Source organism: Schistocerca nitens, chromosome 2, assembly GCF_023898315.1.
Source record: "Schistocerca nitens isolate TAMUIC-IGC-003100 chromosome 2, iqSchNite1.1, whole genome shotgun sequence".
NCBI classification, from domain to species: Eukaryota; Metazoa; Arthropoda; class Insecta; order Orthoptera; family Acrididae; genus Schistocerca; species Schistocerca nitens.
The window spans coordinates 434982754-435007460 of NC_064615.1; the positions used below are offsets into that span (position 1 = coordinate 434982754).

The 24707-nt window shown below is 37.6% G+C and overlaps 1 protein-coding gene across 1 annotated transcript in view; it reads right to left on the reverse strand.

Moving 5' to 3' along the window:
* LOC126236307 (lysophospholipid acyltransferase 7) overlaps positions 1–24707 on the reverse strand; it is a 146801-nt gene that overhangs the window by 21802 nt on the left and 100292 nt on the right. Inside the window, exon 5 of the mRNA XM_049945517.1 lies at positions 15701–15906. Within this exon, the coding sequence (XP_049801474.1) occupies positions 15701–15906 (206 nt within the window). The remainder of the gene's footprint in view (positions 1–15700; positions 15907–24707) is intronic.

Below are 24707 nucleotides of genomic sequence, written 5' to 3' on the forward strand. Positions count from 1 at the left end.
GATGCCTATCAGTGGAGCTCTTAAGTCATGTAACATGCCGTCCTACTTCCAATTTGTTGGCAGGCGAAAATGAAGCTCCACAGCGAGCATGGCCTCAACAATCGCACACATTCTGCATCATCTGATGTTGTGGTGTACCTTTTCTCATGTACAACAAGCTGCCCCAACAGTTTAGCTGTACTAACAAGGGGAGGCCGCCAATTGTGAAATTCATATTCGATTCATGCTGCGCATAATAAAAGCTCATGACCAGAGGTGTAATGTGGCAAAGCACCAAGATGCACTTTTCAGCCGTTGTTGAGAAAATCAACAGTTAAAAGAAACCATTGCGGTGAAATACTCGCTACGATTAATTATTTTCTACAGCATCGTGGCGCAGCGGTAAGTGCTCGGGTTTGTAATCCGAAGGTCCCGGATCGAATCTCGGCCCATGCAATTTTTTTTATTGTTAGTTTTTTGTAATATATATACAAGTAAAAGAATAAAAAGTAGTGCTAGTCCTGAAAAGGCAGCCAATGAAATATTTGGAAAAATCAACATGTGTTTCAAAGCAAATGGATTATCATATATATATATAAAAACAAAGATGATGTGACTTACCAAACGAAAGCGCTGGCACGTCGATAGACACACAAACAAACACAAACATACACACAAAATTCAAGCTTTCGCAGCAAACTGTTGCCTCATCAGGAAAGAGGGAAGGAGAGGGAAAGACGAAAGGATGTGGGTTTTACGGGAGAGGGTAAGGAGTCATTCCAATCCCGGGAGCGGAAAGACTTACCTTAGGGGGAAAAAAGGACGGGTATACACTCGCACACACACACATATCCATCCACACATATACAGACACAAGCAGACATATTTAAAGACATATTTAAATATGTCAAACAAAGATGATGTGACTTACCAAACGAAAGCGCTGGCAGGTCGATAGACACACAAACAAACTGTTGCCTCATCAGGAAAGAGGGAAGGAGAGGGAAAGACGAAAGGATGTGGGTTTTAAGGGAGAGGGTAAGGAGTCATTCCAATCCTGGGAGCGGAAAGACTTACCTTAGGGGGAAAAAGGACAGGTATACACTCGCACACACATGCATATCCATCCGCACATACACAGACACAAGCAGACATTGTCTGCTTGTGTCTGTGTCTGTGTATGTGTGGATGGATATGTGTGTGTGTGTGCGAGTGTATACCCGTCCTTTTTTCCCCCTAAGGTAAGTCTTTCCGCTCCCGGGATTGGAATGACTCCTTACCCTCTCCCTTAAAACCCACATCCTTTCGTCTTTCCCTCTCCTTCCCTCTTTCCTGACGAAGCAACCATTGGTTGCAAAAGCTAGAATTTTGTGTGTATGTTTGTGTTTGTTTGTGTGTCTATCGACCTGCCACCGCTTTCGTTTGGTAAGTCACATCATCTTTGTTTTTAGATATATTTTTTCCATGTGGAATGTGTGTGTCTGTGTGTGTGTGTGTGTGTATGTGTGTGTATGTATACACATTTGAATTACAAAAAACAAATACTAAAAAAAAGGTTGCATGGCGTGAGATTCGATCCGGCGACCTTCAGATTACGAACCCGAGCGCTTACCGCTGCGCCACGACGCTGTAGAAAACTATTAATCGTACAGAGTATTTCACCGCAATGATTTCTTTTAACTGTCGATTTTCTCGACAACGGCTGAGAAGTGCATCTTGGTGCTTTGCCACATTACACCTCTGGCCATGAGCTTTTATTATGTGCAGTATGAATCGAATCTGAATTTCACAATTGGCGGCCTCCCCTTGTAAGCTTAATAAACATGTTTTCTCACTGTGTTTGTATCCTTCCTTTCTTGTGTTTTGTGGTGCCACTACCACATCAGGAAAGAATTTTCGACCATTCATTGCTATGTGATTTTCCATCATCTAAGTGTACTCTATCTCTCCTGAATGTTTGTAACCACAGTGCTGAAAGGCCCTGTATATTGTAGACACAGTGTATCATTAGGTTCTATTTTGAATCCACTGTTGTTTCTGATGCATATAAATGATCTTCCATTTGCACTGTGAGAAGGTGAAGATTCTGTCCTTTTTGAATGTGATACAAGTATAAGAATAAAAAGTAGTGCTAGTCCTGAAAAGGCAGCCAACGAAGTATTTGGAAAAATCAACATGTGGTTCCAAGCAAATGGATTACCATTAAATTTTGACAACAAATACAAATAATTTAGTGCTTCCCATAAAAATCTAGAAGCTATTAAAATAATCTACTCAATCAATGAAATACAATAAGTAGTAAGTGTTATGTTTCTGGGACTACAGATAGATTGAACCCATAATTGGAAAAAATGACAGCCTAGAGTTAAAGAAAGCATGTCAGTTCAGTAACATTTGCAACAAGCATGATTGCTACACATATGATTAAAAAAGAAAATCAGTGGATCTCCATTCACTGACAAGTTATGGAATAAATTTTTGGAGAAACTATACACAGCGATAATATTTTCAGCAAACAGAATTTTGTTGTAAGAATTATATCTGGTGGATTCCTTGAATGTCCTAAAGAGAACCTTTCAGAACTTGGTATTTTGGTAAGTGAAACGTTTTTTGTCTTCACGAAATATAGTGTAATCCACGAATATAACACTAAAGACCAAAAATAGCCTCTATGAGGACCTCAAAACGATTAATTTGGAATAGAAAAGAGTAAGATACATGGGTATACATGTCTTCAAAACCCTGGCAGCATATATTAAATGTCTTGTGAGAAATGTCTTGGAATTCAAGAATGAATTTTCTGTATGACAGTTCCTTCTGCTCCAGTGAAGACTCTCTTAGAATTTATGTATTTTATTACAATATAATTAATTTTATCCCTGCAATACAACAACATTTCATTATGTTACAATCAGACAATGGAAACTCCAGGCTGGATGTCAGAGCTGCTGGAGTTGGTAGTCATGCATGCACAAGATACGCTTGCTTGTGTGAATGAATGGTGTGCTATTTCTCTACCTTTTTCTGATGGAAGCTGTGGCCGAAAGTTTATATGTAAGTGTCTTTTAATTGTGCCTGTCTGCAACTTAACGTGTCAGTTTTATGGTAAATAGCAATCTACTTTTTCCTTCACTGTTATTTCACTATGTTAAGTTGTTTAATTGTACTGCACTTAAATAAAATTTATGCTTTTCTCCATATCTCAGAGGTCCCTCTTTGTAGCTTCCATGAAATAGCTGATGCAATCTGATGTGCCTTTCCACCCTACTATTTTTAATAAAGTATTTTATTTGATGAAATCTCAAATATTTTCATTTTTTCCCTCCTCTTAATCTTAACAATGATGCTGTGCTCTACTTTTTGTGTGCCGTTATTCTCGACGAGGTCCTTAATTGATTTTCATTATATGGGCTGTAGCGAAGCGGGGGTCAAGCTGGGGCCTGGTGCCAAAATTGAGGTGCTTGCCAACACCTGCTGGCTCTGCATTTACACGATGCCAGCAGCACTACATCTATGGCCCAGACACTGGATCTTGAGTACAATTGGTCTTTTGAGACACTTTGGTGGTGCTGTGCAGGCCACATACATGACCTAATCTGCAACAACATCTGCTTGTCATGTAAAAAACTGGGCTGTCAGGCCATGCTGGGTGCACTGCAATACCTGGGCTTCGAATTGGGATCTCTTGCGTGCTGGTTGCTGCTGCGTGGCTGCCAATATTCTTCCACCAGATGTGACTTTTCATGCTTTCCCGATGGATCTGTTGCAAATACGCTTCTCGGGTTTGCCACCGGATAGTATTGTGTAAATCGCACAATATTTCTTCGATGCAACTGCTTGACATCATCAGGTGGTGGTAGCTGCTGCTGTCACTGCTGCAAGGTGCGACTGATGATAATCGCGCGGCGGCGGCGGAATTTGTCATGACAGGAGCAGGCAATACGCGTGCACAGGAAGACGCTCATAGTTGGAGGAAGCGGCGCTCCTGGTGCCCCCTACTGGGAGCTGCAGAAAGGCCATCCGCACGTGCGCTATGGGCAACCAATACACAAGAAAGGAAACAAGACCTGCCGCTCAAATTACCCCGCCGAATGTAAACTATAAAATCTTCTCTAGTATTATCTACAAAAGGTTAGCACCATATGCAGAAGAGATTCTGGTGGAGTATCAGTGTGGATTTCGACGTAATGAGTCAACAATAGACCATATGAAACTTCCTGGTCAATAGACCATATATTTGTTTTGACGCAAATACATGAAAAGGCATACGAGTATAACATTGAGCTTCATAACTTCTATGTAGACTTCAAGCAGGTCTTTGAAAGTCTTGATAGAGCACAAATGATAATGATTTGCTGCTCCTTGGTATACCATCGAAGTACGTCTCACTTATTCAAGCAACATTGGCCGTTTCCAAGACTGCAATGTGAGTGGATGGAGAACTGAGCAAGTGGTTTCGTATTAGTAAAGGAGTCAGACAGGAGGGCACACACTCTACAATACTTTTCAACCTGACTCTCAAAGCAGCCATGCGGAAGCTTCAGATACCTGGTTACATGGGCACAATGTCGACTCAGATATGAGCATATGCTGATGATGTAGCAATTATTAGTACAAGGAGGGTATCAATAGAGAGGACAATATGTGAGCTGAAAGAAGCCACAGAACCTAGAGGCCTTTCTATAAATGAAACAAACACTAAGTACATGAATGTCACCAGGAAGGAAAATAATAACTTGGATAGGCTTTCAAAAGGCGGTTTCAATTTTGAACATGTGCAGAACTTTGAATATTTGGCCTCTAATATTAACAGAACAAATTCCATGTCAACTGGAATAAAACTGTGCATCCTAAGTGGTAATAAACGCTTCCAAACATTTAAGAAATTGTTGGCCTCTAGGTTATTAAAGAGCATGAAAATTAAACTATATAATGTCATGACCAGGCCAGTTGTAACCTACAGATGCGAAGCATGGATGCTAATGAGTGTTGATGAGCAGCAGCTCAGGACATTTGAATGTAGAGTGCTGTGCAAGATCTATGTGGCAGTTCAAGATAACAATGGTTTCTGGAGATCTAGAACAAATGCTGAGCTGGACCACCTCATACAAGGAGCTGACATCATAAGAATTATAAAAAGTAGAAGAGTAGCCTGGCTTGGACATGTTCTCAGGAAGGATATTGGAAGAACAACTAATAAGGTTTTTGAATGGAGGCCGACCATAAAAAGACAGAGAGGAAGGCCACGAAAATGGTGGATAGATGATGTGGAATAAGATATAAAATCTCTGAGTCCTCCGAGGATGGTGGAGAACCACGCCAGACAGGGCAGAATGGAGCAAAATTGTTGATGAGGCTAAAACCCACACAGGGTTGTCATGCCACGAGAAGAAGAAGGCTGAAGTTTGAGACTCTTCTGGAAGAATCAGTGTGCAAAGAAGTGGGATACTGGAATAATGAGATGTGTTTGAAGTTCTCCGAGACTACAGGTACTGCAATAATGAATACCACAGTAAACAGTCCAGATGAAGAGGAATGGACATCTCTAAAATGGACAATCACAGAAGATGGACAGACAGACACAGGTACAAGCAAGGTAATTGTGAAGAAACCTTGGGTAACAGGAGAACTTTGACTGATCAGCAAAGGAAGTAAGTACAAAAATGTTCAGAGAAATTCAAGAATACAGAAGTACAAGGCATTTAGGAATGAAATAAATGGCAAGAGCAGGGAAGGCAAGTTGAAATGGCTGCAGGAAAAAAGTGAGGAAATTGAGTAAGAAATCATTGTCAGAAGGAGTGACCCAGCATATAGAAAAATCAAAACAAGTTTCAGTGAAATTAAAAGGAAGGGCATTAACGTCAAGAGTGAAACAAGAATTCCACTGTTAAGTACAGATGAGATAGATAGATAGATAGATAGATAGAGAGATAGAGAGAGAGAGAGAGAGAGAGAGAGAGAGAGTGTGTGTGTGTGCAGACAGGTGAAAAGAATACAATGACGGCCTCTACGAGGTGCAAGTGCTTGTCTGATGCTGTGATTGAGGAAGATTCTGGAAGTCCTTTGATCAAACAAGACAGGAGGAATAGATTGGAGTTCCTAAAATCATTGAGGGAAGTGGCAACCAAATGCCTGTTCAAGTATGTGTGTAGACTCTATGAGCCTGGAGAAAGACTACTAGACTGCCAGAAAAATATCTTCCACACAATACTGAAGATAGCAAAGGCAGATCAGTGAAAGACCTACTACACAATCAGCTTAACAGCTCATACATCCAAGCTGGTGGCAAGAATAATATACAGAGTGATTATAATTAAAGTTCAACTTTCAAACCACTGTAGAAATAACACCAGTGGCCAGAATGATGTCAAACTGCAACGGAGTATTAGCAGAGAAGGGAGAAAACATATGGCAGAAGAAAAATAAATACTTACAAAATATAGCAATAGACAGCACTGTAAGCATCATAATTTAATAGTGGTTGACTATAAATGACAAATGAATCATACAACAATGTCTAAGGTGAAGGTTTGATGTTAAACAAACTGTACTACTCAGTGTGCATGGGTGTACAGGCATGATACTGTTAAGTTACATAAGCCCATCCACCACGGCAAGATCATATAACATCGGATGAGAAAAATTGGTTTTTAATTGTCGTGAGGCCAAAAACTGCATAAAAAGCATCAATCACATTGGTTTTTAATTGTCCTGAGGCCAAAAATCTTCCACAGCTAATCATCGTCCCCTTCCATGCGAGCAAGAAATTCTAAAGCAAAGTTCTTTCTTGCAGGCAGGTCAACAGGAAGCAACTTGTGCACAAGGGTAATTTTGAATGGCTAGCAAAGAAGGATGTTTAGTAGGATTTTACGCACCGTGCTCCCAGATATGTCCAATTTTCGGGCAATTCTCCAGGCACTACACGTTTGTACACCAACACTTGTCTCCTCCTGCATTGCTGTGGCCACTGCTTCCTCTGACGTCGAATCAATTTGTTTCCTCCCTCTACCAGGTTGCGCACCAAAAGGGCTCATCTTTTTGAATTTCCGAATCATTTTCTCCAGACCCATGAAGTCTGCACAGTCATCATTCTTGCAATACAGCTTTAGAAGCAGAGCTTGATCCTGCATTGAGACAGTCATGGTGAATGTCACAGATGCGAAAGGAGGAAAACCATGTATCCGGCATGTTTATACCAACTTTAATGGGTCGTGCACATGACAGATGTTTTCATTTACATATTCTGGTACATAAAGCACCATCTATTGATCAAATTTCACCCTAATTTTTTTTTTTTTTGCTTCTGCCATATGTTTTACCCCTTCTTCGATAATATTCCATTGCAATTTGATGTCATTCTGACCAGTGGTGTTATTTCTACAGTGTTTTGAAAGTTTAATAACTTTAATTATAATCACCCTGTATATATGTGACATAAGTAATGTTGGAGATATAAGAAGAATATATTGTGTGTGTGTGTGGGGGGGGGGGGGGGGGGGCGGAGTGCATGCATAGCAAAGTGTACTACACAGAGGGTAACAGGCCTCTTTGTCAGTGGTCTGCATACTCTGTGCTGTTGTCTTGGCAACATACTTGTATGCGCTAACTCTACATAATCATGAATGTTAAAACAGAACTTGCCTTATTCTTGTAATTCTTTGTTCAGAATTGCTTATTTTGCTGTGCTAGTTCAGACAGTTTATGGGCCCAGAGTAGGCATTTGAAATAAGTGTTCTAATATACAGAAAAAAAAGAATCATCAAAATAGTCTTGAACAAAAAGGTGTGTAGTGAAAGTTATCAGGATGAGGAAGCTGCACAGCAATTTGTGTAATTCAGTATTATCCATATTACTAATGAAGTAGGTATTAAAATCCAGGGAGAAGAAATAAAAACTTTGAGGTTCGCCGATGACATTGTAATTCTGTCAGAGACAGCAAAGGACTTGGAAGAGCAACTGAACGGAATAGACATTGTCTTGAAAGGAGGATATAAGATGAACATCAACAAAAGCAAAACGAGAGTAATGGAATGTAGTCGAATTATGTCGGGTGATGCTGAGGGAATTAGATCAGGAAATGAGACACTTAAAGCAGTAACGGAGTTTTGCTATTTGGGGAGCAAAATAACTGATGATGGTCAAAGTAAAGAGGATATAAAATGTAGACTGGCAATGACAAGGAAAGCGTTTCTGAAGAAGAGAAATTTGTTAACATCAGGTATAGATTTAAGTGTCAGGAAGTCGTTTCTGAAAGTATATGTATGGAGTGTAGCCATGTATGGAAGTGGAACATGGACGATAAATAGTTTGGACGAGAAGAGAATAGAAGCTTTCGAAATGTGGTGCTACAGAAGAATGCTGAAGATTAGATGGGTAGATCACATAACGAATGAGGAGGTACTGAATAGGATTGGGGAGGAGTTTGTGGCACAACTTGACTAGAAGAAGGGATCGGTTGGTAGGACATGTTCTGAGGCATCAAGGGATCACAAATTTAGTATTGGAGGGCAGCGTGGAGGGTAAAAATCCTAGAGGGAGACCAAGAGATGAATACACTAAGCAGATTCAGAAGGATGTAGGTTGCAGTAGGTACTGGGAGATGAAAGAGCTTGCACAGGATAGATTGGCATGGAGAGCTGCATCAAACCAGTCTCAGGACTGAAGACAACAACAACAACAACAACAACAACAACAACTAATGAAGGTAACTGTGCAAATGAGGGCAGCATAAATAGCACAAATAGAGTGAGTTGTGGGTCACAAGAACTATACTATATGGAAATCTGCTGTGGAAGTAATCTTACTCGGGGCATAATGAATTCTACAGTGAAACCCACTGAGCAAAATTATGCACGTAAGGAACTGAAGACAAGATCAAAGTTGATATTATTGATTGATCCAGAGAACTATACACACACAGAGAAAATAATCTTTTGCAAACCGTATTCTTTCCAACGAGAGTGCAAGGGAACAGTAGAACAACCATAGACAACATTTTTATTCATTCCTCATTACTAGAAGGGCATTCTGTTAGCAAAAAGGTGAATGGCCTTTCAGATCATGATGCACAAATTTTAACTGTAAAATATTTTTTGTGCTGCAACACGTTATATATAGTTATCAACTGTTTAGGAAAGCTGATCCAGTTGCTGTAGAGACTTTTATAAACCTTATCAAGGAACAAGAGTGGTTCAGGAGCATCAGTGTGTATTCTTAGAGGTGAAACAGCTCTTTATGATGTTAGTAATAAAACACATTTAGCTATATGTACAGTGGATGGTTACAAGTTAAAATGTCAACTTGCTGGGAAAGTTGATCTTAATATAATTGTAAACACAGAATCAAAGTGATTATGGCACATGATGTCTACTATGTAAAAGACATTTAACAATTTGTTATTTTTGAGTGAAATAGTGGAGAAGGGCAACAGAGTCATCTTCAACAGAAATGAAGGAAAAATAGTTAACCAATATGGAGAAATTATAGCAACAGTAATTGATAAAACACAGATTAAGATGTAAACCATTCTGTGTACTCTGCAAAGGGTATCTTACAGCATAAAAGATTTGGGCACCAAAACAGAAAGCCCCAGAAGTCTTGAAGATAATACGTATGGATATTCACCGAGTGATAGGGTGGGAGTCTATAGGAGGAAGCCATAAGTTTCTTACCTCAAGATATAATCATGTTTATTCTTTAAGTTCTAAAGATCACATGAGTGGTATTTTTGAGAACTTTCACTAATATGATAATGAGATGTGTATGCCAATCAAAAATTCACTGAACTTGTGAAGGAAGTAGGAATAAGATAGAAACCACCATCAGGTAGAGTCCATCATATGTGTTTCAGAGAGGGCAAAACGTATTGTTGATATTGTTGAAAAGGCAAGAAGTATGTTAACTGATTCTGTGTTACCTCACTGCTTTTGGGCAAAGGCATTGTCGACAGGTGTGTACTTGATCAATCGATCACCTACGACAGCAGTAAAAAATAGAGCCCTCTAGGAAGTACAAACAGAGAAGAAGGTGCATATAAGCACCCTAAAAGTTTTTGGATTTGAGGCTATAGTGTAGATTTTGATGAAGGAAAATGGGACCCAAACTCCAAGAAACACATTTTTGTACGCTACAGTGAAGGTTCAAAGGGTTAACGATTCATAAATCTTATAAATAAGATAATACCAGTAAAGACATGTATTCCTTGAGAATTACAAAAATGAAATGAAAGAGAATCATTAAGGGCAAACAGTCACTTCATTTATGTCACAGGAAAAGAAACAGAAACTGAAAAAGAGGAGGCAGAAGAATAAGAAGATGGTAAGGAATATAATAGATTTGTCCTATGAAGGTTTAGAAGATGAAAAACAGGAAGAAAATATTTTAAGACTTCTTCTCATGGAACTTAAACAAAAAATACCTTTGCTCTGAAATGCATGTATCCCAATATGTTAATGGTGAACCCACAACAATTCAAGAGGCTATAAGTGGTCTGAATTCTCAACAATGAAGACAAGCTGTGGAAAGATATTTAGAATCATTTTCTCAAAATGAAACTTTCGAATGGGTTAAAATGCTAGAAAGGAAAAAAGCCGTTCAAGTCATGATACATAAAAACATAAAAAAAATCCTGAGAGAGCTTCACCAACATGAAAACCAAGACTTGCAGTCAAGGGACATTCACAAAAAGAAGGGGCAGACTACACAGAAATGTTTTCACTAGTGGTAAAATATAAAGATTAGATTAGATTCAGTTTTCGTTCCATATACCCAAAAAATGAGATGATTCTTGTGGGTGTGGAACACGTCAGAAAGTATAACGTAAAAACAGAAAACTTTTGAATATTATACCTGATCATTTGTCAGGAGATTGTCGAACTGGGTGAATACAATGTGGTAAACTGGAACAGCTAATATTTACAGAATTAATGCGCTGTCAGAATGAAACATTGTTATGCACTATTAATAAATTTATCATACACAAAATACCTAATCTTGACTGTTCTAACCAAGTGCTGTCAAAACTGAAATCTAACAGACATTTTCACTTAAGCTGGCTTAACAGCCTCTATTAAGATACTCATCTATAGAGTAGAAGGAGTTGCCCAACGAAAAGTCTTTCAAACTCTATTTAAACAGTGCTTTATCTGAAACCAAGTTTTTAATGGTTGGTGGCAATTTATTGAAAATGTGTGTTCCTAAATATTGGATCCCTTTTTGGACCAACATCTTTATGTAAATTGTTCTTATTCCTAGTATTGAGCTATTGGTTTGAAATACACATAAATTACTTGCAACAAATTTTATTAAGGAATAAATATACTGAGAAGTAGTGGTTAGAATGAGAAGTTCCTTGAACAAGTTTCTACATGATGTTTTTGAATTTACACCACAAATGATTCTTATCACATGCTCACTGCAAATACAGACCAGTTTAGGCACTTAAGCAATTCTGTGGTATGCCATTCCCAACTGAATTTATTATCGCGTTGCAATCCAGGAATTTAACACTGTCAACCTCTTCAATCTGCACGCCTTCATAAGTTATACACATGCTGGAAGGAAATCTCTTACAGGTTCTGAACTGCATATAGTGGGTCTTCTCAAAGTTTAATCACAGTGAATTAGCTTTAAACCATTTATTAATGTCAGTTAAAATTTGATTAGTAGCTATTTCTAAATCTGTACTTGACTTGCTACTTATTGCAATGTTTGTATCATCTACAAACAAAACAAACTTAGCATCTGGCAATGTAACAGATGAGAGGTCATTAATGTACACAAGAAAAAGCAATGGACCCAAGATGGAACCTTGGGGAACACCACATGTAATTAATTCCCAGTCAGATGAAGACTGACTGCTTACTGCACGAGTATTTCACAATGACACCCTTTGTTTCCAGTTACATATATAAGACTCAAACCATTTCACAGCATTGCCGGCGACACCATAATATTCTAATTTACTTAAGAGAATGCCATGGTTCACACAGTCAAAGGCTTTTGACAGGTCACAGAAAATGCCAGTAGCCTCTAATTTATTATCTAATGAATTGAGTACATTCTCACTGTAAGTGTAAACAGCTTTCCCTATATCAGAACCCTTAAGGAATCGTAACTGTGACTACACTGAACTTAATAGACCTCTCTGAAAATGTTCTGCATACTCCATGTTCTTGTCTGGGCAACATACTCTTATGCACTAATTCTATGTAAGTATGAATGTTAAAATATAGTTTGCTTTATTCCTGCAACTTTGTGTTCAGCACTACTTTACTCACTGTGCTATATCCAAAACAGAAGAATGGGAAAGAAAACTGAGGATCTGTTAAATGACGATCAGTTTGGCTTTTGGGATGGTAAGGGCACCAGAGAGGCAATTCCACTGTTGCGATTAATGATGGATGCACGACTTACAAAAGATGAAGACACGTTCCTAGGATTTGACAATCCAGAAAAAGCATTTCACAATGTAAAATGATGCAGGTTGTTTAAAAAAAATTGGTGTAATAAGCTATAGGGAATGATTAGAAATCTCCGCTACTATGTAAAGACAAGTCAGTGTTTAAAGTTGTAATCCAAAATTTTGAAACATTCTTGAGCGATTTAGTTCATATTTTTACACGTTACTCTAATAAAGGCTCAGAGGAACATATATGTTATTTATTTTTATAACATATATGGTACATAAATATACATGTACCATATAAAGGAGAAATGTTGGTAGCAAAAAAAAATCAAAAAATTCATGACTGATTTACTTCAAATTTTTCCATGATATTGTAATAAATGTTTGGACAGGCATAGGCTATATACTTTTTTAATATTTATGGTAGACAAACATATAAATAAAATCTATATTACTATATAAAGACATATCATTCTTTAAGGTTGTTACTGAAAATCTTGAAAAGGTCTTGACCAATTTACTTCAAATTTTTACACAGAACTCTAAAAATGTTGGATGGAAATAGGCTACATATTTTTCAATATATTATTCTTTACTATCAAAATACTGCTATGGAATCTGAATTGTCTGAAACTTTGTAATCCTACCTATTTTCAGATTAAAACCAGGTAAAATACTATCATTAAAACAACTATCCTCACAGATCCAGCAACAGGAGAGGTCTCTTATACTCTGTATACCAACAATCCCAACTGATTTACCCATTCATTTTAAGCGCATTTCATTACCATAACTTTAAGTGGATTTCATTCCCATCAAGAATTCACTGAAATAACAATAAAGATGGCTCAAGATCAGAAAGGAGGGGGCAATAGATGGACAGAGTGAGGGGGAGGAAATGGACATAGAGAGGAGGAAGGAGGGAATGGACAGAGAGGGGAGGGTGAGGAGGTGGAGAGGAACAGTGGGGGGTGGGGTGGGGGGAAAGGAGATTGTTAGAGAGAGAGAGGGAGGTGGTGATGGATAGAGAGAGGAGGGCAGGGAGGAGGAGGTGATGGACAGAGAGAGGTGGTGGGGGGTGGAGGAGGAGGAGGAGAGGAGACTGACAAAGAGAGTGGGGAGGGGGAAATGGATACAGAGAGAGGGAAAGGAAAGTACAGAGTATATCTAATTCCCATATGTAAATAGCAACTGCAAAGCATTGCTGGTTTGCTAGTATACAATATGTACAAGTACCAAGAGGAAACACTAAGAATAGTAAAAGAGAGCTGCTTGGACTAAAAAAGATGAGATGGGGATGTAGTGTTTCATTTGTATTGTTCAATCTAAGCATTGAGAAAGCAATGATGGAAATAAAAGAAAGATTCAAGAGAGAGATAAGTTCAGGTTGAAATGATGACATTGCTATCCTGTGTAAAAGTGGAAACCTACAGGATGTGCTGAATGGAATGGACAGTCTAACTGAACAGTTTAATGAGTACAGCTAATGGATTACGAGTAAATCAAAGAAAGATAAAAGTATGAGGAGTAGCAGAAATGAAATTAGTGATAAACTAAACATCAAAATTGGGGACAAAAAAGTACATGAAGTTAAGGAATTCTGCTACCTTGGAAGCAAAATAAAACATGATAGATGAAGCAAGGAGAACATAATAAGAAAATTACCAAAGGCAAAGAGGGCATTCCTGTTTGTCATTATCAGCATTAAGCTGAGGAGGAAATTTCTGAGAATGATGTTGCAGAGCTCAGCAGTGTATGGTAGTGAATCATGGACTAAAGCTAGAAAAGAAGGGAACTGAAGTGCTTGAGATATGGTGCTAGAATGCTGAAAATTATATGGACTGATAAGATAAGGAATTTAGGAGGTTCTGTGCAGAATTGGCAAAGAAAGGAACATATGGAAGACACTGACAAGAAGAAGGGGTAGGATGGTAAGCCATCATGAAGCAACTTCCACGGCATAACAGGGAGCTGTAGAGGGTAGGGGAAGAGCTGTAGAGGAAGGCAGAGATTGGAATACATCCAACAAATAATTGAAGCTGTAGAGTACAAGTGTTCTTCTAAGATGAAGAGGTTGCCACAAGAGATGAATTTATGGTGAACAGCATCAAACCAGGCACAAGATTGCTAATGTAAAAAATAATATATGGATGGTCACATTTTCCCGAGTCTGGAAGAACTGCATACCTGAAAAGGGTGGATATAGGGTTGCAGCACATCATCTCTAAAGCTCTTTATACTGACAGTATTCCTCCATGCAACATGATGACTCTCCATACCATGGTACCACCACCAAATTGGTCATCTTCCATAATGACGGTTGTATCAACTACTCCTTTCCTTCTAGATAAGTGAGCAACCAGATAGATTCTGAAAACTGCAATTCACCTGTGAAGAGCATGTACCACGATTTATTCATTTTTCATTCTTAATTCTGCTGGTTCCATGTGTGGGTGAGGCATACTCTGAAAGATATTTCTCTGGAAGATAATCTGTACTGAGCCTCTGATACATATTTTTCTTGAAATTGCAGTTCCCAGTGCTACTGTATGCTCTGTATATGACTGTCATACAAACATAAACCAAGTACTGGAAAAGTGTTTTCATCACAGCATGCATTTGTTTTGTCCAGCTTCTGCAAATTTATAAATACTTTGGTGTCCTCTTTATGTGTGCTCTATAATCTTTTTCTAAATTATACAGAAATTTGATTTTTGGTAATATTTACCTTTAACCCTAATTTATTATTCCTTAAGATGGCATGGCTAAGTATCAGACTGGTAGCCCAAAGGCTCTGTGCTCAATTCCCAGTTAGTACTGGAATCTTTTTCTGCTACTCACTACACATCTCTGTACAAACAAAACACGCAGAGTTGTTGCTTGATTAAAAATTCATATAAAACTGCAAATTTCCAGTAACTGCCTGTTACTGCACCTACCTTTAAAAAATATGCAACAAATGGTTTGTGTTAGTTTCATTGTTCATTATGATTTTTAGTTCCAAAATTAATGTGATGTTCCTACTATTCAGATATAAACTAAGATATCCTTTTCATTATCAACTTATTTAGCTTTGGGCATAAAACATCAAACTACATTGCACAATAATACACTACACAACAAATCTGCGTCAAGTGCAACCAATATAATGCCGTGTCGTATGTTCTCCACTACTCAATAGCTGCACTATATGATGAGAATGATTGATTATCTTAATATTTACTGGATAGATAGTTGCCAATAACATCACCTATGTGCAAAGAAGTATAACAAATGTACTCACAATTAAACATGTGTATATGGTATTTTACTCACACATCTGTGTATGTTTTTGTTGGTCCATGACCTCTTCGAGATTCAGCTGAAGCAGGATAGGCCCCAAATCCAGCCATAGTACAGACACATTCAGACAGTACCATGCCAGTGTACAGTCTCATGCGAAATATGAAAAACGTAGGAGTCAGGTACCATATACGGTAGAGAATAGATCTCTCATTGTAAAATTCTTCTGACTCCATGTACTAAACAACAGAAAAATATGTCCTTTAAATTAAAAATAGAAAAATTAAACCAAAATTGCACTGAAAATAGGCACAGAAAATCATATTGAACAACACAATGTATAATGTTTATGACAAAGGAAGAATTAAATTTTAAATTTATATTGAATATTGATATGTAAAATTACAGTCATATCTAAGTTACAATGACTAACACACACACACACACACACACACACACACACACACACACACACACACATATATATATATATATATATATATATATATATATATATATATATATATAAAAGAAAGATGATGAGACTTACCAAACAAAAGTGCTGGCAGGTCGATAGACACACAAACAAACACAAATATACACACAAAATTTAAGCTTTCGCAACAAACTGTTGCCTCATCAGGAAAGAGGGAAGGAGAGGGAAAGACGAAAGGATGTGGGTTTTAAGGGAGAGGGTAAGGAGTCATTCCAATCCCGGGAGCGGAAAGACTTACCTTAGGGGGAAAAAGGACAGGTATACACTCGCACACACACACATATCCATCCACACATACAGACACAAGCAGACATATTAGGTCTTTAAATATGTCTGCTTGTGTCTGTATGTGTGGATGGATATGTGTGTGTGTGCGAGTGTATACCTGTCCTTTTTTCCCCCTAAGGTAAGTCTTTCCGCTCCCGGGATTGGAATGACTCCTTACCCTCTCCCTTAAAACCCACATCCTTTCGTCTTTCCCTCTCCTTCCCTCTTTCCTGATGAGGCAACAGTTTGTTGCGAAAGCTTGAATTTTGTGTGTATATTTGTGTTTGTTTGTGTGTCTATCGACCTGCCAGCGCTTTTGTTTGGTAAGTCTCATCATCTTTCTTTTTAGATATATTTTTTCCACGTGGAATGTTTCCCTCTTATGGCAATAGGTCACATAACAATGTAGCTTTGCTCATATGAATATAGTGTAAAATGTATTAATTCCTTTCCACATACTAGGAATAAGAAAATCATGTAAGCATGAATGATTCTGCCGTGTCTGATATAATTGAAAGGCATATTAACTACATTCCTGTGGCAAAAAAATTAATGACAAGAACTCTTCAAAGCTCTACATCTGCCATCAGACATGGCAGAATCATGTGAGTAATACCAGTTGAGAATAAAAGTCTTCCTGATCAATGTTTATCTTCAATTGCTACGTGACTATTTTTTAATGTGTAACATTACATTTGAGTCAAAGCATCGGCTCTGTGAGCTTACTTCAATAGTTCATATATTTCTGTAAATGTTTCCCAAATTTTACCTAAATTTGAATAGAATTATGTTGACCATCCATTATATTCTGAACTAACACATCAAGTTCCATTGTAAATGTTGTATTAGAATGCTGTTTGCCTCAACTGATTTCATGAACCAGGGAAAATCTAGATCTGGAAGGTCAGGTGGGGATCTGAACCTAACTTGTCTTGAATGTGAGAGCCTTAACCACTGTGCCACTTTGCATCATCCCAATGAATCCAGTGCTGTAAAAATGAAACTGTTCAGGTTACCTAAAGTAGATATTACAATGCTTAATACTCCTTTAGAGCGTAATGCTATATTTATCTGGCCACCTCTACCCATTTGTCACCTCGCCAAATTTTGCCACTTGGGTACTGGGTTGACACCTTTGAAATTTTGTATTACTCTCAGCTATGGCTTTAGCTGTCCATTTACTGGCAATCATAGAGAGCAGCTTGGAGGACAGTAGCCCATCCAAACTGTTGGAACTTTTTCAGAGAAGTTAAGATCCATACTGTGTCCCAATAATAGCTAATAAACAACACAACATGCTTGGGCAGGAATTTGAAGCTAATTACGATGTGGGAACACCTGTTAAGTAAAGACAGCAATACAACACAATATTTTTCTCATTGATTTCTCAGCATGGAAAGCACTGTACCTTCGGTTGGGAAGAAATTTTTTTTATTCGATGACACAAAGGAAGCTTTTGCAACTTAGGGATTATCAACAGTCGAGGTACTGAATGGAACTGGAGAGACAAGACATTTGTGGCAAAACTAGACTAAAAGGGATTGGTTGACAGAACACATTCTGAGACAACTGCAATTTAATACTGCTCTGCAGTTTAGTAGTGGAAGTAAATATGGGGCATAAAAGTTGTAGAGGGATACCAAAAGATGAATATAGCAGATTCAGAACAATGTAGACTGCATTAGTAATTCAGAGATGAAGAGGCTTGCACAGGATAGAGAAGCACGCAGAGCTACTTCAAACCAGTCTTTGAAATGAAGACCACAACAACAACAACTCTTTCATTATATAGTTGCAGTGCAGGTAGACTCGTCAGAAACAAAGTTTCACAACATTTTCTTCCAAAAACATAAAAAATGACTCAGTTTAGTTGATTTTCCCAGAACATGAGAGAGGAGTATCCCACTACTGCAACCATGCGACATCAAAACTATATCTACAGCAGAGCAGTAATTTGACTGGTAAAGTGTACTGTTCTTAATTGTTTCTTTATAAAAGAGAAACAACTGCCAATTCATTAGTACTGGAAGATGATACCTCCTGAAGATACTTTTTCAGAGCAGCACAGCTGACCCTTGGAAATAACACCAACATCATCGTGTTAACTACAACAGGTTATTTTTTGATCATTTTCTATTTCATGTATGTGTCTTCCACATCATTCAAGCTAACAATGCCTTTCCTATGCTAATACTACACCAGCACAGTACAGGGACTGCCTGTAGCAGAAGCAACAAGTGTACCATGAATACAATGATACTTTTCCCTTGGAAACCAGTGAAGAGAAGATACCAAATTTGAATCTGAACATATTAATATTTAAAGGGGAAGACTGCATTCTGGTGCCCTGGTGACAGAATCCAGAATAGTCTGTGCTGGAATTTGATAAGAGTTAAGAAAGAAGTTTCATATAAAATAAAATATAAGAAGAAATTGATATTTTAATGAAACAATAAAGTAAGCAAAAGATAGATTGCTACTTACCATAAAGATGATATGTTAAGTTGCAACCAGGCACAACTAAAAGAGGCTCCGGGGTGCTATTGGGTAACACAGGACTGGAACAACTGAACCACATCCTTCACCAGGGCTTTCATTACCTATCATCATCCCCAGAAATGAGGTACATTCTACCCAAGAACATTCCCACCCCTATTAAAATGGCATTCCATCGCCCACCCAACCTTCATAACATTCTAGTCCACCTCTATGCCTCTCCCAGCTTCAACACCTTACCACAAGGATCATATTCCTGTCAAAGACGCAGGTGCAAGACCTGCCCAATCCACCCACCCAGCACTTCCTATTCCAGTCCTGTCACAGGCTTATCCTACCAATCAGAGGCCGGACCACCTGTGAAAGCAGCCATATCATATACTGGGCCTGCTGCAATCATGGCACGGCATTTTATATTGGTTTGACTAGGAATCAGCTGTCTACCAGGATGAATGGCCACCAAAAAATATGGCCAAGAGCAAGGTAGACCACCCTGTGGCACAACATGTAGCTGAACATAATATGAAACTGTGTGCCAGACTGAGACTCAAACTCAGGACCTTTGCCTTTTGTGGGCACATGCTCTACCAACTGAGCTACCCAAGCACAACTCACAACCCAACCTCACAGTTTTACTTCTGCCAGTACATAATATGCTTGATTTCAAGGGCTGCTTCACTATCCGAGCCAACTGGATCCTTCCCTCCACACAAGCCTTTCTGAACTGTGCAGATGGGAGTTATCCTTAGAACACCTTCCCCACTCCCAAAATTATCCTGGCCTCAACCTATGGAAACACTATTACCTCTTCCCCCTTCTCACCCCCTCCAGATTGCTGTTTCAGTTCTACATGACAGTTGCATTCTGGTCCGAACTGTCAGATATGGTGGTCATGTGAGTATGAGTTGTGCTTGCTTCTGTGAATGAATGTGTGTGTGTGTGTGTGTGTGTGTGTGTGCGTGTGTGTGTTTCCTTTTCTGACAAAGGCTGTAGCTGAAAGCTAATGAGCAAGTGTCTTCTAGTTGTGCCTGGCTGCAGGAGGAGGAGGAGGAAATTAGTGTTTAACGTCCCGTCGACAACGAGGTCATTAGAGACGGAGCACAAGCTCGGATTAGGGAAGGATGGGGAAGGAAATCGGCCGTGCCCTTTCAAAGGAACCATCCCGGCATTTGCCTGAAGTGATGTAGGGAAATCACGGAAAACCTAAATCAGGATGGCCGGACTTGGGATTGAACCGTCGTCCTCCCGAATGCGAGTCCAGGGTGCTAACCACTGCTCCACCTCGGTCGGTGCCTGGCTGCAATTTACTGTGTCATCTTTACCGTAAGCAGCAATCTATCTTTTCCTTACATTGCTGATATTCAAGTTGGAGTCCCCATTTTTTGATATTTTAATGAAATATTTATAGGGGGTTATTGCTTTTGTCATTAGCAAACTAGTCAACAGCACAAGATTACAACAATCCAGGTAAGTAACTGCATCCAACGGAAGTAAAGTAACTGAAGAAGTAATTTGTTGATGAATAATAACTAAATTAATCAACAATAATTATGACTATGAAGGCTGTATGATGTCTACAAGTGAGAAGTTCAGCAACTGAGGCTACAGATGGCTATGACTGTTTTTATCAGATATAAAACTATGCAACAGAGTGGCGGTATCTGCGGTAGCTGCTCATCACCAAATAGCAGTCCTGGTTCTCAAACTACAGCGATTTGGCTCATCATCAACATCGCGATGCTATGAGATATGTAAGCAACTCTGATGAGCTTTGTTGAAGCTAAATTAAATTTATTTTTCTTTTTTGGTTGAGGTAGCTAAAGTGTGTTTCTGTTCAAAAGATTTTCTTTTAACAGGTTACCTACCTACTGTGACAATGTTAATAGGAGATGATTGGTTTCAAACTGAACATTATCTCAACTGTATGCCTATGTTGACTAGGAGTATGAAGCAGCGTTTAGAAGAACTGTTTAAAACCTTTATGGAACAGTCAACCTCTAAAGTTGATATTAAATTAGATGCACATACTGGTAAAATAAATATAAAATAGATAGCAACAGTACTAATTTAGTAATGCAATTATAGTCTCAAGGTGATGAGCTAAGTACTAAACTGGACACTAAAAGCGTTACATTCTAAAAGGTTCTTATGGAGACAAAGGAACAGACAATCACTGAACTTCAAGAAAAACTAGATATCACTGGTATTGATTTAATAAGGAGAATAGATAAGTAGCTAAAAAAAATAAATAAATAAAAATAAAAAAGAAGTGCATATTACAGATTCTCACAAAGATAAGTTGGAGATAAATAGAACTTTCTCAGAATTACAATATATAATCTTAAATTAATAGAGAAGTTACATTCTGACCTATCCAAACAACCTGATTAGTTATAGATCCATCACCCACATATTTTGTCGACTTGAATAATGGAGTTAAACAAACTTCAGACATTAACATCACTTTTAATATTTCAAAACACAATATAGGTTCACTTTCCCAATTTATAACATTGGAAGAGTGTAGTGATCATTTATTTGGAAAAAAAAACATTCAACAAAATAATACCTTATCAGTTGACAGACCTCATTCATCAGCCGATATCTGCAATCAATCTGTTTGGGATAGATTAATTAAGTTAAATACTCAGCTTTGGCTGAAGTGTTGGAACACTTAAGTGACAGATTTTTATCAGCAATTTAGAAATAGTTGCTCAGATTTTCATTGTCCTGTGGCATTTGATGTCTATTTATTTGACATGTCAGATGTTTTTGTAAGATCATGTAATAACCTGGTGTTAACATTCAGCACACCCAAATTAATGAAAGTGAGGCATTGGGTAGATAGGGATCTCCAAAAATGCATACTGGAATACTCTTTTTGATGCCACCAGCCTGCAGTGGTTATTGTTATGTGTCACGTTTCCTCAGAGAATTTTTTTTATTCTAACTCCAAAGTTGTAAATTGGAGTTTGGTTACCGTGTAAAGTGGAATAATTTAGAAATTCTTAGAAAACAAAGAAAAAGATAATCAAGCATGGATTCAAAATAAATTATTAAAAATAAAAGAGTACAGAGAAAAGAAGTGAAGCAGAATGTTATAAGCAGAATGCTGTACGCCACCTACCTGAATTATAGTGGTCTGACAAGTGGCTTAAAGCAACAAAGTTGTTTTGAAATAGTAAGCTCTTATTTTTAAAGATGAGAAATGGATGCAACCAAGAGTGTTATTGTAATGAACAATATATCAGTGCTACGGATACACACGATATACAGAACTCCATACAAACAAAAGTAAAGTACAGACTGCAATAACTAATTTAGGCTGGAATATTTCATTTGATGCAATTCTTGTAATACAAATAAATAAAACTGCTGTACCATTAAGAAATGTTCAAAATAAAATATATATAATAACCAATATCTTTCTATTATTATTACTGTTGTTAATCCAATAAGGAAAGTTAAAACAATAATAAAAATTATTATTGATATAATATTTATTACATTTGATAGTGCTACAGTAATTATTTTAACCATTTCAAAATATTGGTTTTGTGGACTGAGAGTACGAGTATTTTACTATTTTACTACCCTTAACATTTTAAAAGCAGTAGTTAGTGTTTTATCCAGTTTACAGGATAGGTGTTTCTTTAAATTATTGAACTAAATGTTTATATTTTATTTTTATGGTCTATTTTTCTGGTATTTACATAATTTGTTTAAAACATTTATTAATAGTTTGACTGAGATTAGAATATATATTAATTATCATTTTTCTCACTGAGTTTGATATGCCTTTTTTGTGAATGTGCTTTAGACCTTTCTGTTTTGGTTTCTATAATTCATTCTCAAGGTAATTGTTTCTTTAATTCTTTTGGTCTGTCTTTATATTCAAGTACTTATTTATAACTATTTTCTTTATCCCCTTGTTTACTGAATAATTATTGGTGATTGGTTCATTTTATAATGTTTCAGTCTAGTTCTGTTTTTATAATTTGTGCTTATTCTTCCACTGATTTAAATACAGTTCGATATTATTTTGATGCTGAATTTTTTTTCTTTTTTTAGTTTAAGTTTATTGAGCTTCTGGATTTGTTCTTTACTGGTCACTGCTAGAGGATTAGTTTATTTATCCTCTCATCAATCTCATTCCAGTTAAATTTGGACCAATAATTATAACACATTGAAACAAACAATATTAAAACTAATAATAATAAAACAGTTTATCTTCTTTTCACCATATATACTACTATATTATCTATTACGTAATATAATTTTTGGTGTCTAGTTATCTGCTCTATGGATGAGGAAGAATACCAAACAGTATGTGCACATTATGTTCTAAGAGGTAAAGATAAAAAACTGTTATGGGGAAATGATAAAACTTAATTAAGGCTAGAAACCACTAAGATGCCCCCCTTATTGCATTGTGATAATAAACATTAAAAGCTGTGAATACAAGATTTAAAAAAAGATTAAAAGAGTACTGATTTGAAAATCAACAATAACTTGCTGACCTCGTCCATAGAGTTAAGCAGAAATGATATCTGTAATATTAGCAATAAATGCCAAAAACGAATCGAAATATATGTATTAATGAATATTTATTTATATCTAAAAAGAAAGATGATGAGACTTACCAAACAAAAGCGCTGGCAGGTCGATAGACACACAAACAAACACAAATATACACACAAAATTCAAGCTCTCGCAACAAACTGTTGCCTCATCAGGAAAGAGGGGAAGGAGAGGGAAAGACGAAAGGATGTGGGTTTTAAGGGAGAGGATAAGGAGTCATTCCAATCCCGGGAGCGGAAAGACTTACCTTAGGGGGAAAAAAGGACAGGTATACACTCGCACACACACACATATCCATCCACACATACAGACACAAGCAGACATATTAGGTCTTTAAATATGTCTGCTTGTGTCTGTATGTGTGGATGGATATGTGTGTGTGTGCGAGTGTATACCTGTCCTTTTTTCCCCCTAAGGTAAGTCTTTCCGCTCCCGGGATTGGAATGACTCCTTATCCTCTCCCTTAAAACCCACATCCTTTCGTCTTTCCCTCTCCTTCCCCTCTTTCCTGATGAGGCAACAGTTTGTTGTGAAAGCTTGAATTTTGTGTGTATATTTGTGTTTGTTTGTGTGTCTATCGACCTGCCAGCGCTTTTGTTTGGTAAGTCTCATCATCTTTCTTTTTAGATATATTTTTCCACGTGGAATGTTTCCCTCTGTTATATTCATATTTGAATATTTATTTACTTATGTTTATGTAATTCTTGCAACATCATTCATCCTAGAGAACGAATAAGTGACTTGCATAAATGATTTAGCAGTAAAGGGAACAATTCATTGAATAGTGGAAGTTTTGAGCCACTGCAAGCACAAAAAAATGGCTGATCTCACAAAGCTAGAATTGTTTTTTCTAACTATGTAAGCAAGGTATGTCACATTTGGTGTTGAGGGTTGGCTAACAGTCTTGTATATAGATGTAATCTCCTGTACAAATTTCTTCATTTGCTACAATTTCGTGGTCTTGCAGCTTCCCTATATAGAGGAGCATCATCTAAGAACAAAATCTTATGATCCTATAACAGTCCATCATAGTGCATCCAAAATTACTTTCATATCTGGTGGCTTCTTCCCACTAAGGATATCATGCTGTGTTCTATCTCCTAGAAAGTCTTCAACCAACTCATGAAGCTGGTCTGATATTCCATATGCTTGTATTATGTACGCTAGGTGACCGTGTGGCGTGTATAAAACCCCTTCTGA